The sequence below is a fragment of the Arachis hypogaea genome, chromosome 4 (genome assembly GCF_003086295.3).
Source record: "Arachis hypogaea cultivar Tifrunner chromosome 4, arahy.Tifrunner.gnm2.J5K5, whole genome shotgun sequence".
Taxonomy (NCBI): Eukaryota; Viridiplantae; Streptophyta; class Magnoliopsida; order Fabales; family Fabaceae; genus Arachis; species Arachis hypogaea.
This window is the reverse complement of record NC_092039.1, coordinates 123,943,593-123,962,472: the sequence shown is the minus strand read 5'-3', so window position 1 is coordinate 123,962,472 and position 18,880 is coordinate 123,943,593. Positions and strand designations below refer to the sequence as shown.

At 27.9% G+C, this 18,880-nt stretch overlaps 2 protein-coding genes across 6 annotated transcripts; one reads left to right on the top strand and one right to left on the bottom strand.

Annotated features, from left to right (window-relative positions):
- The first annotated feature begins 7,111 nt into the window (after positions 1 to 7,111).
- Positions 7,112 to 11,049, top strand: LOC112797840 (membrane-anchored ubiquitin-fold protein 2). 4 transcript variants are annotated; one of them, XM_025840947.3, is made up of 5 exons: positions 7,112 to 7,693; positions 8,157 to 8,457; positions 9,314 to 9,478; positions 10,183 to 10,273; positions 10,376 to 11,049. In XM_025840947.3, the coding sequence occupies exons 2-4, from the start codon at positions 8,325 to 8,327 to the stop codon at positions 10,236 to 10,238; spliced, it is 354 nt and encodes a 117-aa protein (XP_025696732.1). In that variant the 5' UTR covers positions 7,112 to 7,693; positions 8,157 to 8,324; the 3' UTR covers positions 10,239 to 10,273; positions 10,376 to 11,049. The 4 variants fall into 4 exon arrangements, with proteins under 4 accessions (XP_025696732.1, XP_025696731.1, XP_072090031.1 ...); XM_072233930.1 differs by having other exon boundaries at positions 7,116 to 7,693; positions 8,295 to 8,457; XM_025840946.3 differs by lacking the exon at positions 10,183 to 10,273.
- Positions 11,050 to 11,534: 485 nt separating this feature from the next.
- Positions 11,535 to 17,627, bottom strand: LOC112797839 (chaperone protein ClpB3, chloroplastic). 2 transcript variants are annotated; one of them, XM_025840944.3, is made up of 7 exons: positions 17,296 to 17,627; positions 17,010 to 17,222; positions 16,364 to 16,412; positions 15,312 to 15,453; positions 14,086 to 14,364; positions 13,106 to 13,965; positions 11,535 to 12,447 (listed from the first exon to the last, which is right to left on the bottom strand). In XM_025840944.3, the coding sequence occupies exons 2-7, from the start codon at positions 17,198 to 17,200 to the stop codon at positions 12,130 to 12,132; spliced, it is 1,839 nt and encodes a 612-aa protein (XP_025696729.1). In that variant the 5' UTR covers positions 17,201 to 17,222; positions 17,296 to 17,627; the 3' UTR covers positions 11,535 to 12,129. The 2 variants fall into 2 exon arrangements, with proteins under 2 accessions (XP_025696729.1, XP_025696730.1); XM_025840945.3 differs by having other exon boundaries at positions 17,010 to 17,205; positions 17,296 to 17,615.
- Positions 17,628 to 18,880: the final 1,253 nt, after the last annotated feature.

Sequence of the window (18,880 nt, the reverse complement as noted above, 5' to 3'; positions counted from 1 at the left end):
TGATTCTTGTTTAATTTTGTCCAGACACCAACAAAATATGGTAGAAAAAGCTTGGTCATTTTCTAGTTGTAAAATTTAAGAAGCTACAATCATATTGGTTAAAAATAAAGTGAGTAATACTGGGGAAAAAGAAAATCTTAATACCATATCTTTTGTGGGTGGAATTAGAGACAATGCTTAACTCGCTCTTGGTGCAAGTGTAGGTGCCTTTGTTTTGTTTTGTTTTGTTCTGTTTTGATTTAAGGTCAATAATAGTGGCTGATTTGTCACAATCAGTTGTTAATTATGTCAATTAGTTATCAATATCCCATTTTTTATTTTTCCTATATGATGACTTTGCTTATAGCTGTGCTTTCCTCTTTCTTCTATTCTTGTCTCCATTTGTGATGACTATAAAGTATAAACTCATGGAGGAAGAGGTCTTCTTTTTTCCCCCTCCACATGTATTTCAAGTTAAAACCTTATTACTATTAAAATTTATAAGTATGAAAGTGAAATAATAATAGAAAATTAAATGACTGACTTAAAAAATATAATCAGGGGATAACAAATAATTAATAACTCATTTGTGATACTGACATCAATTGGGGGAATAACATAGGAAAGATTACGAAGGCTAGGCGTTATTGATCAGTTGGATAGCGGGTGTATTTTATACAAAAAGGATATTGAGAACTTCCACTACTTATTTTTAGTTTTTAGTTTATTTGGCAGGTATGGTGTGTTTGGTTGTTTGATTACGCTAGATTGTGGATTATTTCAGGGACAATTAAGCAACATTTTAAAAGCTGGACGAGAGTAACGGTAAGATAGGAGGAACGTAATAGGTGGCTAATTGAATTTTTTGCTATTGTTTGGCATATATGGATGAAAAAGAACGACAGAATTTTCAGAAGTCAAGAAGGAGGAATTACGGAAATTATTAATAGGTCGCTTACGAGTTATAAGGATTGAAATAGAGTTAATCCAAATAGTTGTTGATGACAATGTCGAAGATGACTGTGGATTGTTTATTATTACTGTTTAGTTCTTGGTTCTTTTGTTGCTCTACCTTATTGTGTTGAGCTCTTTTACTTCAAATTTTTTTTTTAAAAAATAATAATAAATAGCACCGTTACATATATTTATATCTATATTTTTATATTATATATTATGAAAAGGATTTATGCTAATTTTTTCAAATACTCTTCATTATATATAATCTATAAAAAAATTTCCATTTCCAAAACTTAAATTCAAAATCTCTTCACTAACTTATAAATCACCTAGCATATCAACTAATTCTATTTTCATGGTCATGTTGGTAGAGAGATTCTTTCTGGTAAAGAGATTGTACTATCTTGAATTGACATGGTTGCAATTTTAAATAATTATAAAATAAAATATGAGAGAATAATCTTGTATTCTTGTGCATTGTGTTGCTAAGTTGGTGATGACATGAATTCCATTTACAACTATTCTGATGTATTATTATTATTCATAGCACCCAACAGCAAAATTTCATCTCACTCAGTCTGTGATCTCTTCAAAGTGGATGAAGGATCTTATATCTTGAGACTTTGGGAATAAAATATTATGGACCCTACATTTTATTAGGGCCCCTTTTTCCATTTTTCTACTTTGGAATTTCATAATTTATCAATAATTTGGCTTAGTGATTAAAAATTAACAAGTGCTACATAGTTGTGCCCCTTTAATAAAGAATTTATTCTTCCGAAAATTTTAGAATAAAGTGATAAATAAAATTTTAAAATTTATATTTTGAATATATTAATCTTTAAAAAATATTAAAAATATATTTTATAATAATAAACGTAAATAAATTAATTTAAATTAAGATATTTTATTTTAATTAGAGAAATTAATTTAAAAATAATGTGTTCATATTTATTATTTTAAAAAATTTTATTAATATACAAAATATAAATTTTCAGAAATTTACTCATCACCTTACTGAAAATCTTAATATAAACCATATCAAAAGTTTTCCGGACTTGGAAAACTTGAAATGCCAATTTCACAAGAATTTTTGTTATAAAGATTAAACATGCATGATTCTCGTAAATCAATTTTTTATAAAAAAAAAATTGCATGGGCTCCACACTAATTAACTCTACCATGATCAGGGGCGGAACTACATACTGGAAAAGGGGGGCAACGGCTCCTTCTAATTTTAATTTTTTACATGTAAATTATATATAAATTTCAGTTTAGTTCTCCCCAAAATTTATTTTAATATTATTTTATTGTGTAAATAATTTTAGCTCCCTCTAATATTTTTTCTAACTCCGCTCCTGACCATGATTGAAATATGTCTCGTATTGATTCAATGAATATTAGTAAAATAGTTACATAATATTTTTCAGGAAGAACCTCCATAAATCATAATAACAAAGTGAATTCCAACTCGCTTTCTTTTTATACATATATGATTTAAAAAAAAAACCCTAAACTTTAAAAAGAAATTAAAGTGATAGATGATATTTATAAAATGAAAAGTTATAATTGCGTATTTGAAAATAGGTGTTTAGTTCTTATATACTCATTTAAACACCAATCTAAATACACAACTATCATAATATAATTATGATCAAGTAAGCAGTCAAAATAAATTCTTAAATTTTATTTATTAGTTAAATTAGTCTCCCAAATTTATACTAAATTAAATCAGTCCTTCATATTTTTCACTTATTTGTGGAGAATTTATTTATATTTAGAAAAAAATTTTAAACTCTACAAACTATGGTTACATTTTAAATTTATTATGATATTTTAAATCCTCACAAATAAAGCGAAATCAATGAAAAACAAACAAATTCAACAAATAAAGAATATATATTTTTTTTAAGAATTGTAGGCTACAAAAATATTTAGTAAAAAATTGAAAAAACCAATTTGATTGAATAAATTTAAAAAAATCAATTTAACTAACAAATAACATTCAAAAGACTATTTTATCCTTTGTCTTCCATATGAATGATCATTTCTCATAAATACTATGTAATGGACCACAAGAAATAATGTAGGATCAATCTGGTATATGAAGAATCTGTTTGATGCTGTACATTTGTAACTCTTATCTTGTAATAGGTCCCACATATTGTACAGAATTTAGAGTGTCAGCTATCATGAGATAAGGACTATTGTCTATTATTGTCCCAAAGGCCAAAGGGTTTGTCATAATTTCAAGTTTTATCATTTCATCTTTATTTGTTTGTAATAACATTGGCTGCTTTCTAAGACTGTTTTTGTGTCCTTGCATTGGACTAGTCTTTTGTACACATTCACATTTCTAATATATTACACAATATATCAAATTAGATTCTCCATATGCTCATTGCTCAGGGGTGAGAATAGATTCTCACATGTCAAAATTTTATTATGTGATCATTTTAATTATTAATCAAGAAAATAAATAATAGATTTAATTATTCTATCAATTTCTATAATTTTATCAAATTTTTAATTAGGTCTTTATATTTTTTTCAATTAAATTTCTATACTATTTTTATTTTACAATTAGGTCGTTTTTATATAAAAAAATATTAAAATTAACCGAATATTTTTTTCAAAATACATGCGATCAAAGATTTAGGTAGGTTTTTAATTATGAATACTTTCAATTTACAAAGAAATAGTCAATTAACTTTAATATTTTTTATATTATAAAGAAACTAATTATAAAATTAAAAGTAGTATAAGGACTCAATTAAAAAAAATATAAAAATTTAATTAAAAATTTAATAAAATTATAAGGACTAACAGAATGATTAAACCTAAATAAAATAGAGAAAAAACCCTAAACAGCCTCTAACAATTATTTCGAAAGACAACGAGGCCATTGACAAAAAAAAATACCTAACTCGATCCCTGAATTTTATTTTTATGGGACTGATTAGCTCTTGTGAAAAAAAAAAGTCAATGTTATTTTTTTATACAAGAGCTAATCAGTCCAAAAAAAGATCAAGAGTTGAATTGGGTATTTTTTTTAATCAAAAGTCTCGTAGTTCTTTCAAAATAATTATCAGCGGGTATTCTACCTATACAATATCTAATTCATAGTAAAATTTGATATTACTTGTAGGAAAATAATTAAACTAAGTTAGACCAAGCTTATAACCTGTTATAGGTAATTCTTTCAGCCTGACCTTAGCTTTATTTGAGGCCTATAATTTTAAATAAGTTTTAAATTGTGGCCTAAGATTCAAAATTTTTTGAAAGAAAACAAAAGTGTTTAAAATGTCAAATAAACATTATAGACCGGTGGTAATTGTGTGTGCTACATATTGAAAGGTCCAAAATTGAAAATTCACAATCCATTCCTCCTATGTTTGTATAACATAATTATGTTTATATTATTAGATTTTAATAAGTCCAAGCCGGCCTAAATTGGCCTAATAGGCTTCTTAACAAACCTAAATATAAAGCTAATTAAGCTAATAAATAATTTGAATATGATTTTAACTTTGAGAAGGTTAAACCTAGCTAGACCCCAGATCTCAATAAGCTAATTGATCTATTTTCTACCCCTAACCATATCAGAAGATTCATTTCATTAATCATATATTAAATTCAAAATCCTATATCTATTTATCTATCACATCTCAATAGTTATAAGAATAATATTATACATCCAAATATTTTTGTTAACTAAATTTTATTAAATTGGTTTAATATTAACAAAAATTAATTATAAATAATATTATTTTAAATTTTATTATTTAATTTAATTAAACTTAATTTATAAAAAAATTAAATGTATAATATTAATCTAATTATAATATTCACATAAATACATAATATCTATACATCTCATGTTAAAAGGGCATTATTGAATGAACAATTTATACATTATATTATTTTGAAAAAGTATACATTATATTTTTTTTTCCTTTGAAAGAAATAACTGAGATGTTCCAATTATAAATAGAACGTTTTATGTTTTTTTCGTTAAATCATCTAAAGTTTGACTAAATGGACCAGATACGTATTTGGTGCATTGGGAAGTCAAATTTGAGTTTTAAAAAAATGATAACCGATAAGGGTTCCTAAAATTCAAATCATTCAAGAACTTGAGTTTTAGATATTGGTAAATCTAATCATGCTTAATTGCTTATGTGCAAAATAATCCTTTTTCTATACAAAAAATAATCCATTAAATTAATAGCCCAAACAATATGTAGTGGTAACGTCAAGTTACAATTGCTACATAATCATGCAGCAATTCTATATTTTTATGTATATTTTTTGTCTAAAAAATTATTAAATGGACTAACAACCTAGGTTTTTTTTAATAGTATTTTTTGGTCTGACAGGTCAAAGAATAATTTGTCGTAAATCTAAGTTTTATTTAAGAGTCTATCGCTAGCTAATAAATTATTGTATATACAAGACAGAATTTAAACCCCAATACTTACTTAAACAGATGAATAGTAAATTGACTACTCGACCAATCTAAATTGGTTCAACCTTTTATACTAAAAGCGGCACATACAAGTTTGTACTACAAGTAAATATGAACAAAAATATTATGGAAAGAAGGAAAAAGTTAAGGAGACGCTATTAAATGTTCAGGTTTAAATCACTCTCAGCTGCGTTGCCTTTTCGTGGGGATACCCATTATTGAGAAAATTTATTTCTAGTAGTATTTTTATATTTTATAGCCATCACAAACATTTTGTTATATGAAAAGGAATAGTTAAAACTTGAAAAGACACTAGACTAGTTAAGATTTTTCTTTTCAGCTAAATGTAAGGACTTTAAAATTGATATCATCTAATATACTTTTTCCCTTTATTGTCCTATTTACAATTTACAATATATGTATATAAAGTTTTAATGTAAAATATTTTATATAGTACATATAATTAATTAATTATCACCGTTTCTAGTTCTATTAGAAAATTGAGTAAAGTATCGTTTTTGTCCCCAACATTTGGGATAAGTTTTAAAGTTATTTTTAATGTTTTATTTGTCCTATTTAAGTCCCTAATATTTTAAAATTGACTCAATATTATCCTGCCGCTAGAGATCTGTTAACAGAATTGACTGCGAAACAAAATTGAGACGATTTTAAAACGTTAGAGACTTAAATAGAACGAAAACGTTAAGGACAAAAACGATACATAAAAATAAATTTTAATTTAATTTTATCTTTCAATAATATTAATTTTTTTACTATACATAATATTCAATTATTTTTTAATTACATTTAAATAAATTACACTCAATCACATTATTTTTATTTTAAATAAATTTATTTTTTTATAATTTTAAAGAATTTTGATACATTAGAGACAAAATGTATAATTTATATTTTATTATATAAATATTATTTTTTTCTTTTTAGCAAATTTATATACTAGTCATTTTACAAATATTTCATGATAACTAAAAATTTTTAAGAGTAAAATTATAAAAAAATAATTTATTTAAAATGAAAGTAATATGACTAAGTGTAATTTACTTAGATATAATTAAAAAATAATTGAATACTATATATAGTAAAAAATTGATATTATTAAAGGATAAAATTAAAATTTATTTATATGTATCATTTTTGTCCCCAATGTTTTCGTCCTATTTAAGTCCTTAACGTTTCAAAATCGTCTCAATTTTGTCCCACCGTCAACGCAGGACAACGTTAATCAATTTTGAAACGTTAGGGATTTAAATAGGAGGATTAAAACGTTAGAAATAATTTTAAAACTTATCCCAAATGTTAGAGACAAAAACGACATTTACTCTAGAAAATTAAAAGTGGTCCAGTGACATAATTTTTGAGATTATTATACTAAAAGTTGAATACTTAATAATTTCACTATATACAATTGAACAAAATTAAGAGCCTAATTTTTATGTATCATTGAATCAAATTTATTCTATTTGATAACGTTCAAATAATAAGTATAAATTTTTATTATTTATTTGTATTGTGAGCATGTGATCTACATAATTAGATGGTCACCCAATTGACCTTTAATGTTAGAAAATAATTTGGATTATTTTACAAAACTAAAATACCAAATAACGTTATTTTGACGAAATAAATAAAATAATTATTCCCATACCAAAGATTGTTAAAACTTTTCTAGATTGACATACAAAAATCAATCTCATAAAAATTAATGATATGACTCAGTTTGGAAATGAAACATTTGACCGTTTATTAATTATTAATTCCAAAATTATACGATATCCATTTTTTCTATTTATGTCTCAACAATAAACCACACAAAATCTTATTTGATCTTGTTAGATTATGTTCATGAAATATGTAATGATAATATGATATGAGACTAACTAACTTCTCCATTTTCATTTTCATTTCCATTTCCACAGCCATCGGAAGGGACAAGGAGACATTTGACCATGGATTTATAAGACTTTGAAAACTCCGAAGCAGCCTCGTTCCTTGTTCTTGTTAACAAAAAAATTCACTTTTTTTTTCTTCTCAAATTTTAATGCTACTGTATTAATTATTAATATTATTAATTATAATTATTGTTGCACAAAATAAAACACAAGGCACACACTTTTTCTCAAAGAAAAGGAAGCATCCACTTTCTCTTCTTCTTCTTCCACCTGGTTCTTCTGAAAACAAAGTTTTTGTGAGTGCCTCAATTATCATCATCACCCAGATCAGTGCCATAAGACCCTACTCATAAGCAACCATAAAGTCTTCAACTTTCAGGTTTTCTTATACCCTTTGTTGTTCTGTTCTGTTGTTCTAATCCTGACCCAGTTGAAAAATTGAAACTTTGATATGATTTTTTTAGTTTGATGCATACCCTTTTGGGGATTGGATCTATTTTTTACCTTTTTTGCTATAACTGTTTTTGGATTCCTTCCTGTTGAATTTTTTCATGATGCTTTTCCCTTTTGAGCTTAGTTGTTGGATTTCAATCATTTTATTCTGTTTTATCTTCATTTATTTATTTTTCTCCCATGGATGGACCCTGCTCAATTATTGTTAATTTTTCTTCATTGATATTCTTATGCTTTGAGTTTTTTATTATTTGTTTTGAACCTTCAAATTTTACTTATTTTATCTTAGTATGAGTGGTTTCCTGTATCAGATTCTGCATGTTTTGTGGTTGTGGATGTGTCCCTGAGAGAACTCTCACTCAAACTTTATTTTCCCCCTTTTGTGTCAGATTTTGCAGAGCACTCATAGACTCTTGAGTGAAATCCTGTTATATTCATGAGTGGAACAACTCAATTGAAGTGATTCACTGAAAAGTTTTACCCTAGTCTCTGAGGTACTAACAACTGAAGCTATTGGATTTTTCCAGTTTCAACAAAGTTCCTTAGATCTCTTGGTCATGGCTGGGAATCAAGATCAGTTGGAGATCAAGTTTAGGTTAATTGATGGTTCTGATATTGGCCCCAAAAGTTTTCCTGTTGCCACTAGTATTGCAACATTGAAAGAAAGTATTGTTGCTCAGTGGCCAAAAGGTCAGTGTTGCGATGTTATCTTTTTTTTGAATTCTTTTTTTTTTTGGTATTCTTGATATTATCTAAGTTATCAATGGTGAGAACTGAGAAATTGTTGTATAAAGGAGGGATGAGGCCTGCAGATTCTTGTGTATAGATATGTTGAACACACCTTTGTACTAATCTTTCATTTTGATCACTTCTTTTTATTAAAGGTAGCTTACCTTCAGAAATTGTTAAAGTTTTGAGTTACACATCATTCACTTCATAGAAAGGGGTTCTGTTCATGATTTGTGAAAAAAGAACATGTTTTGGGCTCCCATTTTCAGTCTGTAACAATAAAATGTTGAAAATCATTTTGTATATATGCCTTGTTCAGTAGTTTCTTCTTAAAGTTCGTTTGTTCTTAACCTTATCCAATGATGTCTTGCTTGTTTCATTTAGCATTAGTACCTTTTGATTTGTCACTTACAAGGAGACATTTATATGCTATCTATTTCACTAAATTTATACACTGGCGTTTTCTCAAAAAATTTAATTGTTCTTATTATTATGTAGTAATTTTTTTAGTGTATATCTGTAGCTATTAGCTAAGTGTCCGTGCCATTGTTTAATGCGTATCTCGTTTGATGTGAGTACATTTTTATATACTATCTCTGAGATCCATGCTTACCAGTTCTGTACTGGCTCCAACTTACTTGTAGATAAAGATATGATGAAAGTTATTTGCTAGAATAATACCGAAGCATTAAATTTCATTTTTCTGTCGTACATGCAAATGTTTATATTCTTGGTTCAATATATTACTGAGTACACGCTAAACTTTTTGCCGGACCTTTAAGTGATGTGTGGAATCTGTTGTGTTTCTGTTTTTAAGATAAGGAGAACGGACCAAGGACCGTAAAAGATGTGAAGCTAATTAGTGCAGGAAAAATATTGGAGAACAACAAAACAGTTGGGGAATGCCAGAGCCCATTATGTGATGCACCCGACACAGTCACAACGATGCATGTGGTTGTGCAACCACCAACTATGGAAAAAGGTATAATATTTGTTTCGAGGCATTGGCATAAGCTACTTGTATAGATATCTGTTTTACTAATTAACTGCTTCACCAAAATGATATGCTTTAATTTCCTTTTAATTGGAGCTGGTGGAACATGCTGTTATGTTTTTTCTTGCTGATGGACATAGCTTATTTTGGGATTTTTTACTTGTCTCTTATCACTTCGTCTATGTGATTCTTTAGCTGATAAATAATTTTTGGTTACCAAAAGTGAGATATCATTCTATGACTTAATTTTCTTAGAAAACCATCACTTTGCGTTTCCATTAACAATTATATCATACCCCACTTTGCTACGGCTATGTTTGGTTGAAGGTAAAAAGTAGTGTGAAGATTTTTATTGATGAGAATGATGAGTAAAATACACACATGAAACTCACCCTATCAATTTTCACCTGATTTTTGTTCCCCAACCAAACAAATCCTAAGTGTGAAGTGCCCTATTAAACACTCGCATGGATTACATTAGTACAACACCGGTGCCAAATTCTCTTTAAATGGATCAAACTGCTGCTGTTCTGTTTGAGGAATTGTTAATTGATTTCATTTTGGTGCCTTCTTCATTCACTTATTTCTGGTTACATCTTTTATGAAGATTAATTTTGATGCTTTACCTAATACCTTAAACCTTAAACTCTCCACCCTCTTATACTTAATTGTTTTTTTATCTCCTGTGACAGATAAGAAACCACCAAATGACGAAAAGCCACAGAAATGTGTTTGTGTTATTTTATAGCATCCAGGTTCAACAGAAGATGTCATCTTTCTTAGGTCGTTAATTAATTAGGACATATGCTTCATCATTACGTATAATCTATGTGTGACTTTCAGAGACTTACAAATTCTTGGTTGAATGTTTTGTTCTTACCGCAGATAAAGAGTACTCAACTTGGCGACGATCACAAAGCTACTTGTTCCAAGACTTGTCTGCATGCGGCCGGTCAGCCATAAATTTCTTACACAGTTTTCATAGGAGATGGTTTTGTATTTTTGTTGCTGGTCCCAGCATATAGGTGTTGCCTCACTCAGTCACTTGGTATAGTTGATTTGAAAAAGAACACTCTCTACCAGCTTGTCATCGTGTCCCACACATATATATATTTTGAAATTCTTCTTTTGATGCCTGTGTGTCTGATGCAAAAGAAAAAATGAAAAAAAAAAAGAAAAATTCAAACTTAGAACTTGTTGAATATTTGAATGTGCTTTTTAATTTGGTATTCTTGTATAGCAGTTGAGACAGAAATAGTGCTTTTACTACTACAGTACTATTCTCTAAAAAATATGGTAGTTTGAAGCTTGATTCCCTTTGGCCTTCAACTTTAGGGTGTTTGGTTGAGGGAGAAAAACAGGATGAAAATCTTCATTTATAAATTCCATGTATAATAGAACACGTGGAAATGGAATGGAGAGGCTTATAAGGTGTTGCATTTGTTTTGCAATGTATGTCTTTCAAGGAAGGAAAAGCTCAAGTTCTGACTACTTTAAAAGTTAAAACTATGTTATGCCCATTTTTACCGTGGTGGTTATTTCTATAAAGATGTTTTTTTTTGGAAGATGATACTATGAATTGTTAAATAGTTTGAATATATTTAATTGAATTATTTATAGGGGTAAAATAATTTCTTTACATGAAAATATTATCTTTATAGCCAACGAATAATAATTCAAATGATATAGCTAATGACATATGCTATAGATAAAAATTTTAAGAAAGAGATGTTTGCCTCTTTGATGTAGGGAGATGCATATTTCGCTAAACTCAAATAAATAGCTATTTATATCTAACTAAGCAGAACTAACCAAATGATGCCATCTCTCAAAGCTAATAACAAATTATGATTTCTCCTAATATTATCTCTCAATTTATTAGAGAATAAAAGAAATATGTAGCGTTGTCAATAGCGTCAATCTTATACAAATTTTGCTTTCGCACCATATGGATTACAACCAAAACGACCATACTCTGATACTCCCAAAGGCACCACTTTTAAAAGAGACCATGAGGAGAAAAGATACGTGGGACAATGGAACAAGGGCAAAAAGCTCTTTAGACAAATTAAAAGAGGCCGTTCAACAGTTCTCTTTACATTTTTGTAATTTGTCCAAAAAATATATACATAAAAATAAGTGCATAAGTCAGTTCTCTTTACATTTATTGCAAACATTTTTACAAGGGTTTAATATATACAATGCACTAAGGAAAACTAGAAGCACTTAAGATATATCTAGCTGCAAAAGGCACGAGGAAGTTTAATATGTTGTTCTTCAAGTATTAAAAAGTTGTCTTGTATCGTTCCGTTTCATGTACTAAATTTTCCTGGTATTGGATTGATTTTATAATTGAGTTGATGATGATGAAAAAGGAATAGGTTATGCTAAGTGTACATCAAAATCAGCTACCAAAATCAGCCATCAGTACAAAATACATGTTAAAATATAAATACATATTGAAAATAAATTAAACCATACATGTATTTATACACAAATAATCAAATACATTGATGGCTGATTTTAGTAACTGATTTTAGTAACTGATTTTAGTATACAAATAACATTTTTCAAAAAGAATAATACGTGATAGCTTTTTGTTATCCTCGAAGATATAAAACTTCTGAACCTTTGGCAGACTACGCTACTAATGTGAACGGAAAAACATTACTCGTAGATGATTTATCTTTCTGAGGCTTGGTAAAAGAAAGCTCTCGGGAAGAGGTTGAGGAAGAGGATGTTACTGCGTCTATTACGATTGTGTCTCCCGGCTTAAATTTTTCTCCAAGAATGCCCTTGGCAAGTTCATCCTCCACTTTCTTCTGAATTACTCGCTTCACCGGCCATGCACCATAGTTCAGGTCACGCCCCCACCGACCAAGAAGTTTTAAAGCATCTTCCATCACCTGGATTTTCATCCCTTTATCTTCTTCCATCTTCCGTGAGAGATCATTAACCTGTCACAAGAGTAACCAAAAAGACAAGTAGTTAAATGCAATTATTAAAGCAAGGAAAAATATAGGTAACTAATAACATTCTTGAACAATGTGTAAATAATGTGAATTAATAGGGTTAAAAGAGTAAATTTAATGAGTAGCATTAAATTAGGATGTAGTATACTTCTATTTGATTGGTGGTTGTTCATGTTGTTCAAAATAATCATTGTTCCCCTAGCACTCTCCAGTAAGTAAGAATAAGTGGTTGAGAGTTAGTAGATAAATATTTATGAGATGGAAAAGTATAGGTAGACAATAAAAATATTAAACAATGTGAATAATGGATATATCGGATGTTCAATTTATTATGTGTGAAGATAGTTATTCTAATATTAAGATTTATGTGAGTAATTTAGAGTATAGTGTGTTTTATTTGAATTAGACCAATTTTAAAACCCGTTGTTTATATTGTTTAAGAAAATCATTAGTTACCTAGTATAATCTGAACGAGATTAGTTAGTAATATTCCTATAAATAGCGTGATTTCTGTATCATGTAAAACAACAACTTCAATACATATTTATTGTTTCTTTTAACTCTATCTCTGTTTTCTTGTTAGCAATATCAAAGAACAAGTAATTAAGATATGTGGCAAGCTATAGAAGAGGATGATGGATACCTTTAACTTGACAATGCTAATTATTTGGTCAGTGTCAAGAGGCTGGAAGACAACAGATTCATCAACTCGATTTATGAGCTCAGGTTGTTGAAGCTCAGATATTACTTTCTCTTTGAGCTCTTGGTATGACAGCTTATTCGTCATATTATCGGCGTCTTCGAGGACGAGCTTTGATCCAGCATTTGAGGTCATAATGATGACAGTATTGGTGAAGTTGACCAAGCGACCTGCTGCGTCCTTTATTTTACCTTCATCCAATATGGGAAGCAAGACTTCGTCTAGAAGCTCCGGATGTGCCTTCTCGATCTCATCAAACAGAATAACTGAATACGGTCTGCATCGAACGGCTTCAGTGAGCAGCCCTCCTTCGTCAGGTGGAGACCCTATCAAGCGTGACACTGCATGCTTTTCCTTGTACGCACTCATATCGAAGCGCACCAACGCTTCCTCTGTGTTGAACAACAAATAAGCAAGTGCCTTAGCCAGCTCCGTCTTTCCAACTCCCGTGGGTCCCATAAACATGAAGCTTGCTGTCGGACGCTTTTGATTTCCAAGAACTACTCTCGAGCGTTGCACCGCCTTAACTACTGCCTCCACCGCATGCTCTTGTCCTACCACACGCTTATGCAGCTCATCCTCCAAATGCAACAGCTTCTCCTCCTCTGACTGTTTCAGCTTCCACTCGGGTATTTTGGTCTTTTTGCTGACAACTTCAACAATATTGTCGTCTGTTACTTCATCGCTGCTGCTCTCCGTTTCTGACTCCGGGATCAACTTGCTCTTATCACTCCCAACATGTTTAGAAACCGCTTGCATATTCACTACTTTCGCAGAAGCTGTATCATCAATCAGTTCAATAGCTGCAATTTCCAAATTCCAAGTGGCTAGCAATTACTCGTTTCACAGGTTAAGTTAACAAGACAAACTAAAAACCCAGATACCAAAAATTAAATAAGCTAAGATAAAAAGTGTTTAATTACCTTTGGCAGGTAAAAATTTTCCAATTATGTGTTGATCTGATAGCAGTGCAGCTTTCTTAAGTGCACGTTTAGAAATGCGGACTCGGTGATGCTGCTCATATTTTGGTCGCAATCCCTCTAATATCGAAATGGTTTCTTCAATAGAGGGTTCGTGAACATAAACCGGAGAAAACGAACGGGCTAATGTGGGATCTTTCTCAATGTGCTTATGATACTCGTCCATTGTTGTCGCTCCTATACACCGCAGCTCTCCCCGAGAAATAGTTCTCCTTAACAGATCTGTCAAGAATGTCAGCTCTTCCACTTTAAAATTAATTTATTGATAGAGAAACTAGAGGGACGAGTAATTTTTGTATTTTGTGGCCGGTATTTAACTATAAAAAATGAGTGATTTTTTAGTATTGAATATAATCTCACATCATCAAAAATTATTGATGACTAATTCATAATTACAAAATACAAAAGTTGCTCGCTCCCTAACACTCTTTTTTATTAAAATTTATTTTAAAGTCATTTTTCTTGTCTTTAATAAATCAACCTAAAATTAATTTTTAATAAGTATAAATAATAATTATATTTAATAAAATAATTGTAAAATTTAAATAGACTATAATAATTAAAAATATAGCAATAAATTTAAATATTTATTATTAATATTAGATGAAAACTTAAATGTTACCTTAATATTATGTAACCGTTAAAATTAACCATCATGTATTTATACATAAATGTATATGTTATTTAATTTTTTTAATATATGTTTTATATTAAAAATTAAATTTTAATAATTAATTTTAGTGAACACCTAACATAATTGTTATTAATATATCTTTATATATTTATATTAAAATTTTTCAATTTTAATAACTACAATCTAACTTTAAAAAATATACTTTTAGATATTTTTAAAATATCTCAAATTTTTAAAGCTGTAATTAATATATACATATTTTTTCTATTTACCAAAATAAAAACAAAATATTTATATTTTTAAAAATCAAAATAATTTTTTAAAATGTTTTACCAAATCAATTTGAAAAATTATTATAGTAAATATTTTGAATAGTATAGGACTATAGCTGTTAAAATATAAAAAAATAAAATAAGATTTTCAGTTTAAATTTCTAATATATTTATTTGAAAAAAAATCATTAGTTCATATCAATAGTGCATTGGTTAAAACCAATAAAAATAATCCGAACTAGAAAAGATTTCAAACTTGTTACCTTCCGTAACAATCTTGTGGATGTCATCAACGAAAAGCATAATCTCGCCATTAGATTTAGTTACTTCGTCGATAATTGCATTCATCCGTTGCTCAAACTTTTTTGGTTCAGCGTCAAGTGCACCCACATCTAGGGATATAAGCTGGAAAGTGAAAAAGGTTTATCACATCACCAATGTATAGAGAGTACATTAATAAAATTTTATTTTTATGTTCTACCAATCTCAGTATAAAAATTTTAAAAAGATATTATACAGATAACTGGAAGTATATTATCACATTATTAAAAATAATTAATTTTTAAATTTATTATTTAAAAAATTATCTAAATTTATTAATCTAATTAAATGATTGTAGAAAATTCTTTACACTATTATTGTATTAAGATCATACTCTTGTTAATAATTCAAGTTTTAATTTTTAAAATGCCTATTAAAAATGGAAGGTTTAAAAATGTTCATTTTTAATATTAAGATGACATAATTATTTTTTTAATTATTTTACGTATACACGAAAAATTAATCACAAATTATTAGTCATTATATATATAAATTATTATTTGACATCTCATAAAAAAATTTCGCTATACTATTATAAACAAGTTTAGTTATTAATCTATTGTAGGTTTGATTATTTTATTATGATAGGTTTAATTATTTTGATAATTAATTATTTAATTTGAATTAATAGTATAAATATACATAAATATATTATGACTCATTTCACAGCTATGTTTTACTATATATGTAACATTTTTGTTATTTTTTTATAACACTCTTGGTTTTCGTGATAGTTAGATTACTTAGATACTCATTAATTATATATGTTAATTAAATTAAAAGTAATTTTACATACCGCTACAATTTTAAATAATATAAAAAATCAATAATAATTTTTTTGATGTGTTTCTTTCATAAAACAATTATTTTAAAATATAGGAAGTACTTGTATTGCTACCGTGAAAAAGAATAAATAATCCACGCTCCTCTTCATGCCCACTTTCATCTCATTATTCAAGAATTAATGGAGTAAATATTTGTACAAAACACATACCCGTTTATCCAAGAAAATATCATCTCCCTCAGCAATTCTCCAAGCAATTCTGTTTCAAAGTCAGAATTAGGTACGTTCACAGGTCATTTGCAATATAAGGAATACTTAAATAAAAACGGAAGGGAAATAATGGTAAGGGTTTTTGGAAAATTAGGTAATTTTTTGGTTTCAGACATTATTTTTTAATCTGACGGATTAGTCGCATATAGTTTTATTTAAGATTTTGTTATTAAATCAACTAAAATTGGTTAGGTAAATTAAGTAATAATGCTTGAATTTTATTAAAGAAGAAACTAATTAACCAGCCGTTTAAACACTAAGAGGTAAAAATGCCTTAAAATTAAATCAAATAAGAGAAATACTTAGTAAAAAAAGTCAAAAATAAAATTTATCTTATTTATTATTTATTAATTATTATTAAAATTAATAAATATTAAATAAGATAAATTATTTTTTTTTTGTCTTTCTACTATTACTCATCAAATAAATACTAATAGAAAAATTACAACAAAACTCAAACTTCTAACCTTAAAAATGAAGACATATGTTGTAAAGACAAAACACAAGGGAAAAAATTGTAGCAAGGAAGAAAACAGTTACCAAAAACAAATAAAGCAAGGAAGAAGACATAAGACTTGAATCTTACCCTGCAGCAATTGCAGTTTTTCCAACACCATGCTCACCAATAAGCACAGGATTGTTCTTAGTTCTCCTCGAGAGGATCTGTATGCAACTCTGAATTTCATTTTCTCTTCCTACGACTGGATCAAGTTTTTTATCTTTGGCCAACTTTGTTAAATCTTTCCCATATTTCTCTAAGGCTGATGAAGAATCCATGCTTCCTTCCTCACAGCAGGTTCTATAAAAGTCAGGCTTCATAATGATTAATTTTCAAATTTACAATTATTTATATCAAGAAGACTTCGGATTACCTTTTATGTTCTGATCCTTTGCGATTGGTTATAGCTTTTCCTCATGTAAGGTTCTTCTGCCCCAGTTCACAGAATTTTCTCCATATAAACAAAGACTCCGTATAATAATAAGTCGTCTTCGTTATATTTTAATTTGTTGCCACTAGAAATTCATTTCCACTAGCAACATTCAGGGGTTTTGTTACATTCTTAATTTCTCGAAGTCTTCTCTTATCTCTGTATATACTATGCAAGTATTTTTATATTATTTCTTTAGTTACAAGTATGCAAGTTTTTAGAAATATGTAGGTCTATCTTTGGTTCGAAAAAACAAGAAGAACAAGAACGTAGGTTTTGTTATTTTATATATATATATATATATTGGTCAATTCTATGGTGCCTATAAATTTTTGTCTAAATTTTGTCTAATTTATTTTTATAGTAAATTTTAATTTTTTAAAAATTATTTATTTTTATATCTTTTAAATTAAATAATAATTTCTAACTCTTTTTAGTAAATAGGCACCATAGCATATTAGCATTCACCATATATATTTATGAGACTATACAACTGTCCTTTAACTTGGACACATCTACATGGTCTTTCTTAATTAAACAGGTCTTCTTGTGTTAAGTGATGTCGTTTATGTCCTCCTGTCTATGACATGTATGTGAATTAGTATTAATTAACATAGCCATTGTGGCAAGTTAATTATCATACTAAAAGTCTAAGTAGAATAAGAGCAAAAACTTTGTTTCTATCACTACCACTTTTATAGAAAAATATAGGTAGGCTAATGAAAATATTAAATAATGTAAATAATAAATATATTAAATTTTTATTTTATTAAATATATAGATAATTATTTTAATATTAAAATTTAAGTAAATAATTTAAAAATGTAGTGTATTTTTATTTGATTGGTGATTATTCATAATATTTAAAATAGTCATTATTTATCTAACACTCTCTACATTTATTTATGGTACGATCAAGTCAACTAACATTATTTCTTGAAAACTTGTTACAATGCTCATCAATTATTTTATAAAGATGTCGATGTTTATATACATATATGTTAATTTGCAGCATATTTTTTTATTTAAATTAATATTATAATTTTTTTTAATAATCTTTCCATAATTTAAATATAAGTCATTTTCTTTAATATTTTGAAAAGCTAGATTAGCTAGGATGATTGAGCTAACACGCTTCGGCATCAGCAAAAGGACAATAAGCCAGTTGCCAAACCGCTCTACGTCACTAACGCGTTATCCAAGTTAGTCCCTAGAAGATAGGGAGTAAAAGAAATATGTTAAAATAAATTAAAAGGATACTTCAATAAAGACGCGTAAAATCTTTTTGTAAAGACGGCGTACTGTCGTATTATTATTAGACGTATTAATGAATTAATTATTTTTGAATTTTTTAATAAATTAGAATAAAATCGATTTTTTTATAACAATAATAATAAACCTAATTTTTTTTCAAATATTTGCAAAATAAAAAATCAGAGATATATTTGTCTTTCTATCAAAAAATTTAAAGATATTCGATTTAAATTGTGTAATTCGATCGGATCAAATCGGGTTTAAGAATTATAAA

What these genes read in the sequence shown, in the direction of transcription:
- LOC112797840 (XM_025840946.3), top strand. Translation starts at nt 8,325, where the DNA reads ATGGCTGGGAATCAAGATCAGTTGGAGATCAAGTTTAGGTTAATTGAT. An exon ending in TGTTGCTCAGTGGCCAAAAG is followed by an intron (nt 8,458 to 9,313) that starts GTCAGTGTTGCG and finishes TCTGTTTTTAAG; the next exon opens with ATAAGGAGAACGGACCAAGG. An exon ending in ACCACCAACTATGGAAAAAG is followed by an intron (nt 9,479 to 10,375) that starts GTATAATATTTG and finishes TTCTTACCGCAG; the next exon opens with ATAAAGAGTACTCAACTTGG.
- LOC112797839 (XM_025840944.3), bottom strand. Translation starts at nt 17,200, where the DNA reads ATGGATTCTTCATCAGCCTTAGAGAAATATGGGAAAGATTTAACAAAG. An exon ending in AAAACTGCAATTGCTGCAGG is followed by an intron (nt 16,413 to 17,009) that starts GTAAGATTCAAG and finishes ACTTTGAAACAG; the next exon opens with AATTGCTTGGAGAATTGCTG. An exon ending in CCACAAGATTGTTACGGAAG is followed by an intron (nt 14,365 to 15,311) that starts GTAACAAGTTTG and finishes CATTCTTGACAG; the next exon opens with ATCTGTTAAGGAGAACTATT.